The sequence below is a fragment of the Harmonia axyridis genome, chromosome 4, assembly GCF_914767665.1.
Source record: "Harmonia axyridis chromosome 4, icHarAxyr1.1, whole genome shotgun sequence".
In the NCBI taxonomy this organism is placed as follows: domain Eukaryota; kingdom Metazoa; phylum Arthropoda; class Insecta; order Coleoptera; family Coccinellidae; genus Harmonia; species Harmonia axyridis.
The window spans coordinates 2,027,778-2,033,819 of NC_059504.1; the positions used below are offsets into that span (position 1 = coordinate 2,027,778).

A 6,042-nucleotide genomic window follows, 5' to 3' on the forward strand; every position below is an offset into this window, starting at 1 on the left:
TTGCTCATACTGTGGGAAATATTATTTCTCATGGCACTTTACCCACACCTCGCTTGGTAGACCAATGAAATTGGGCTTTTGAGTCGTTTCTATGGAAACGCAATAAATTAGCAGGTACTGTCAACGAAGGCCATTTTGATTTGAATCAAGTCCATTACTTGAATTATTGAAACTTGTGCAGTTGTAGGAAACATATTTTTCCTACAACTGCTATGAAAAGTTGCGTATTCTTCATATATTACTCAATTTCAAAACTATGTATTGCTCACACTGTGGGAAATATTATTTCTCACGGCACTTTGCCCACACCTCTCTTAGTAGACCAATGAAATTGGGTTTTTGAGTCGTTTCTATGGAAACGCAATAAATCAGCACATACTGTCAACGAAGGTCATTTTGATTTGAATCAAGTCCATTACTTGAATTATTGAAATTTGTGCAGTTGTAGGAAAAGTATAGTGTGCAACATGTGGAGAAAGTCCTTTTCTCGCTCGTGTGTTTGCGGCACTCGCCTTTCAGGCTCGTGCCACAAACTTCCACACTCGTGAGAAAAGTTGGACTTTTCCCACTTGTTGCATAATATACTATTATTAAACGAAATTTGTCATTGAAGTTAGTTTCACTCTTTTGTAGCCAATTTTTAGATTCCAATTCTATCAAATTAGTACTTTTGCGTACAGCGCCATCTATGATGAGATATACAAATATGAGAGAGGTAAGCCAAATTGAGCTCCTTCAGCAAAAATTAAAAGCAGGTAATACTAAGAAACCTTTTATTTCTTTGTTTGTTTTCATAACAATAGAAAATCTATAATGCTAACTCATACCTAAAAATGCAATTTAAATAATGATTTTGAAGAAGGAATGATATTTATTTTAAAAAACTATGACCTAGTGTATTTTCCCCAGATATGTAACATAAATACTGAGGCTATGAAGAGAAGGGACATAACTAGAACTGGGACTGGTCCTCTGAAAAAAAAAACAAAGAATTACTGAGTGAAAGTAAATAAGTGATGATACTTAATTCTTCATAGAAATTTTCTTTTATATTTATTATTTATGAGCAACTATGAATTAATTAACTATTATAAAGAAATACAAATTCCTGATGAAGAAAGTAACTGTATAAAAATGAATATTTAATAAATATAACGTTTCAATTATACAAAATGGGATTTTAAACTGAATACGAACAATACGAAGACTATATCCCCAAGAAGACAATTTTGGATTATAGCGATGAAAACAATCAAAAGATATAAAGTCATATATGGAAATAATAAGACGTTGACCTCAAAGTAACTGGAATATATTTTCATAGTTCGTAAGTTCATATTGTGCATGAAAAAAGCAGTATGTACTTGAATAATATACTTACACTTTGATTCCGGGAGAATCATCTGTGTAAAACCTCCACATACCACCAGTACCTGCTCCTGTGTTTCTGCTGCGAGCAGCAGTTGTGGTGGTTGTTTTCCTCTGTCTAACGGTGCTTCCGTTTGTTGATCTAGGGGCTACTGCCTTTGAAGGAGACCTGCTAGCTCCCCCAACAGATGTTGCACTTGGTGCTGCGGGCTACAGAAAAATTCATCAATAAAAATAATTTGGAGAATGAATTTAAGAAAACGGCTTGAATTTCTGACTTACCATGATGTCAAACTGTTTTTTTCAGTTAATTAATTAAGATTCTAGTAGTAAATTTTTACTAGCACAATTTTCTCATCAATGATTAAATCCGACTGATCATAAAGGCGCATGAAACAAACGCATACGCAAACAATTCGGGAAACTTGGAACACGTAGACAAACGTCACCGTGACAATAATTATGAGCACAGAAAATTGATTTTGCACTTTACGAAAACTCATTTTCAAGAAATTTTTGCGGAAAATGTAGAGAAAATAATATTTATGAGTGGAAATTAATACATTTCAGTTTGCTGTTCGAAATTAGGGAAATTTCAATTTAGTCATTAGTCTGTGATCAGTTTGCTGCTCATGTTCTATGAATTGAAGCATTTTGTCGAACTTGAAGTTTCTAGAATAACTGAGTTACCTAGTTTTGAACAAAATTTCAAATAAAGTGAATATCCTCAAATAGAAAACCATTGAGATCCAGCAAATTCGAAAAAAGGACATTTGAAATTAAAGTAAACATAAATTCCCTGACATCTGAGCAGAATGGTGGACTATAGTAGATGGAAAAATATTGAGGTGTGTTTTCTAAATAACATAACTGTTAATTTAAATTTCGCGATTAAATAATATCTCAAAAGGATTAATTCTTACCGAATTTGATTGCTGAAAGATTTTTTCATTTAGATTTCAGACGATGAAGATGAAACTCATCCAAATATTGATACACCGTCGTTGTTCCGATGGAGACATCAAGCAAGGGTCGAAAGAATGGCTGAGAGGCAGAAAGAAATTGAAGAATTCGAAAGAAAGAAGAAGGAAAATGCTGAAAAGTTAAATAGTACAAAAGCTGATTTAAAAAAGGCTGAAGAAACAAATGCCGAAACTGTTGAAAAATTGCGCAAAAAAATGAAAGAATTGGAAGTAGAAGCTGATCAAATTAAAAAAAAAGAGGAGGAAATAAAAAAGCTAGAAAAGGTTGAAAATATTTCTAATTAGAAATTGTTCAAGGCAGAAAATGGTGTAAGCAGTTTCTGAAATTTTCTTTTATTTTAGAACACTCCATGGAATGTAGATACCATAAGCAAACCAGGTTTTGCCAAGACTGTCATCAATAAAAGACCAGAAAGGCCTAACGAAGAAAATCTTACTGATGAGGAACGTGAAGCTAGAATGAGAAAATTCATTAAGGAAAATGAGAAGGACCTGAAACACTTTGGAATGTTGAGAAAATATGATGATTCCAGAATATTTTTGAAGGCACACAATCATCTTGTATGTGAAAATACTGCAAATTATTTGGTTATATGGTGTATCAACTTGGAGATGGAAGAGGTTAGTTTTCTTTTTCCTTAGGTTTTTCAATAAACTGCACAACATTTGAATAAATCCAATGCGATTTTCAGAAACATGAACTAATGAATCATGTGGCCCATCAAACCATTTGCATGCAGTATATATTGGAACTTGCCAAGCAACTTGATACAGATCCAAGGGCTTGCGTTGATGCATTCTTCACCAAAATCCAAGTAGCTGAAAAGGAATATAAGGCTTCTTTCGATGATGAATTGAGGCAGTTTAAAGAAAGGATCCAGAAGAGAGCTGCTGAAAAACTTGAACAGGCTATCAAGGTAATTTATACAATCTCTCATTCTAAAGTACCTTCAACTAAGATGCTATTTGAGGAATTCTGCGCAGTGTAGTTTTGTTTTTGGAACTGATGTGAAACTATTAATTTTTTTATTTAGGAAGCTGAAGAAGAAGAGCGTCAAAAACGCCTTGGACCGGGTGGTTTAGACCCAGTGGAAGTTTTCGATAGTCTTCCCGATGACCTGAAAAAATGTTTCGAAACCCAAGATATTGCCATGCTTCATGAAGTAATCGCTAATATGGATGAAGAGGAATCTAGGTACCACATGAAACGTTGTGTCGATTCTGGTCTTTGGGTCCCAGATGCCAATAAGAAGAAAGATGTAGAGGAGAAAGCACCCGAGACTGATACTCCAGCTGAAAATGCCGATGTCGATTGAACTTAATATTTGCGCAGTAGGTTGATCTACTTTGTAAATTTTTCAATAATAAATTATATCTTCCTGGAAGAAAATAAGAAACTGTGTTTTTTTTTCAGGTTATTCTCCTAAACCAATAGGCGAGAGAAAAACTGAACAAATATGTGTATATATCTTATAATATCAATATTTTTTCAGTTTGATTTTCTTTTAATTTCTTTTTTTTATTGTGATTATTTTATGTATTCAGAAATACTCTGTCAATAAATTATTATTCAACATCGCTGATTTTTTTTATCGTGAAAGGGGAATAAGGTTACAAATAAGTTTGCAATGTAAACATTTACAAAATAATTATATTTTAAATAAACATTATATACAGTGCGTACATTTAACAAACACATTTGTTGAAAATTGTCCTGTAAAATAAAATTATTCTTCCTCCATTGTCCTCCCACAAAAAAAAAGAATAAAAATATATATAAATATTCTGTATATTCACTAATGATTCTTTTTTTGAAAAATATATAAAAACTACATCAGTAGACAGGTAAATTGAAGTCTTTGTAAAAATGCATTAGAATTTATACTTTCAAGTCAGGAGCAATTTCAAATTGGGAAGAGTTCGATTCAGACTAGTATACAATAATACCTTTCGAAATATTTGGCTGCCTTTCTTCAAATTTCCCTTAAAAATTAATTATTTTTCTAAAAGACTTATTCCGTTCATCAATTGCAAAACTTTAGAATCGTAAAATTTAGCAAGGTTCCACAATTCACGAACAAACTATAGACTGGTTTTCTGTATGTATCTTAGGTATCATTGTGATGGCGAATTCCACTTTTTTAAACTTATAGATAAAATTTCTGTAGAGATTCATGAGAGCAGTTTTGGACACCTTTAAAAATAAATAAAATAGAACACTAGACCGTTCCCAGTGATTCCTGTTTTGATATCTCCTTCACACAATATACAGGGTGGCCACTTTTTCAATGGGATTGTATTGGTAACTTTTAAACCATAAGAGTTAGAAGGTCCGTCACATGGAGAAAAAGTTGCATGCATAGAAGCATCATCAAGCAGTTCAAACAAATCGAGATTATCAGGGCCGGTTATTGAGATATCATAAGAAAAGTAAATTTTTCTTTTTTTTCCACTTTATTTCAAATATTATCAAAAAATGTTACAGGAATTTTTTATTCGACAGTAAATTGTTCTCAATTTGATGTAATCAGATTTTGTATCCAACGTTTCGTGCTCTCTGGGCCACCGTCAACCTCATTTTTTTCAATACGGAACTGTATATTTTATGACACTTTTCGAAATAACTTTTAACGCTGAATTCAACGTTATATCATACAATGTCATTCAAAGTAGATTTTCAGGTGATTTTGACCCTTATCCAATTTTCTTTGGGTCGGATCTGTAGTGAATGCAATTAATCAAAAACTGCTTTTAAAAAAATAGTCAAGAGACGCGAATTCAATGATTTTAAGTTTGAATACCAAGCCTTGCAAAACTTATAGGGTAATGATATCAAAATAAAGTTCGATTCTGTAATTTGTTTCAACGGAACAAATGACAAGTCCAACAATAGTGATTTCTTGCGAGGAGATTGAGAATGTATTGGAAGGTATTCAAGAATACGAAATAAGCAAATGTATAAGAAGTATGGGTGCCAGAACAGTTGAGTGCATTTTACAAAATGGTGGACATTTCGAACACCTACTTCATTCATTTTCATTTACTTTCGAATAATCATTCGATTTTTCTTTCATTGAATGATAATTCGTTTAATTATTATGAATTGAAATATGTAAATAATTATTACTTGTTTCTTGATTTGATTCTGATATGTTCCATTTAGTTCAAGATGAGTAAGTTGATTTTCTCATCGCAATGTATTGCATGTTGTTAATTAAACTGAAGGTACCTAAATGTAATACAGATCCGACCCAAAGAAATTTGGATAAGGGTCAAATTCACCTGAAAATCAACTTTGAATGACATTGTATGATATATCGTTGAATTCAGCATTTGAAGTTATTTCGAAAAGTGTCATAAAATATACAGGTCCGTATTGAAAAAAATGAAGTTGAGGGTGGCCCAGAGAGCACGAAACGTTGGATACGGAATCTGATTACGTCAAATTGAGAACAATTTACTATCAAATAAAAAATTCCTGTAACATTTTTTGATAATATTTAAAATAAAGTGGAAAAAAAAGAAAAATCAAAATGACAGAATTTACTTTTCTTATGATATCTCAATAACCGGCCCTGATAATCTCGATTTGTTTGAACTGCGTGATAATGCTTCTATGCATGTAACTTTTTCTCCATTTGACCGACCTTCTAACTCTTATGGTTTGAAAGTTACCAATACAATCCCATTG

General features: G+C 32.3%; 2 protein-coding genes across 2 annotated transcripts; one reads left to right on the plus strand and one right to left on the minus strand.

Annotated features, from left to right (window-relative positions):
• Window positions 1-759: 759 nt before the first annotated feature.
• On the minus strand, window positions 760-1,812 carry LOC123679157 (protein transport protein Sec61 subunit beta-like). Its single transcript, XM_045616581.1, has 3 exons — window positions 1,651-1,812; window positions 1,382-1,578; window positions 760-972 (listed from the first exon to the last, which is right to left on the minus strand). Exons 1-3 carry the CDS (start codon window positions 1,651-1,653, stop codon window positions 885-887), a joined length of 288 nt encoding a protein of 95 aa, XP_045472537.1. The 5' UTR covers window positions 1,654-1,812; the 3' UTR covers window positions 760-884.
• Window positions 1,813-2,019: 207 nt separating this feature from the next.
• On the plus strand, window positions 2,020-3,927 carry LOC123679155 (hsp90 co-chaperone Cdc37). The gene is made up of 6 exons (XM_045616579.1): window positions 2,020-2,216; window positions 2,325-2,615; window positions 2,694-2,972; window positions 3,044-3,268; window positions 3,386-3,683; window positions 3,766-3,927. The coding sequence occupies exons 1-5, from the start codon at window positions 2,184-2,186 to the stop codon at window positions 3,665-3,667; spliced, it is 1,110 nt and encodes a 369-aa protein (XP_045472535.1). The 5' UTR covers window positions 2,020-2,183; the 3' UTR covers window positions 3,668-3,683; window positions 3,766-3,927.
• Window positions 3,928-6,042: the final 2,115 nt, after the last annotated feature.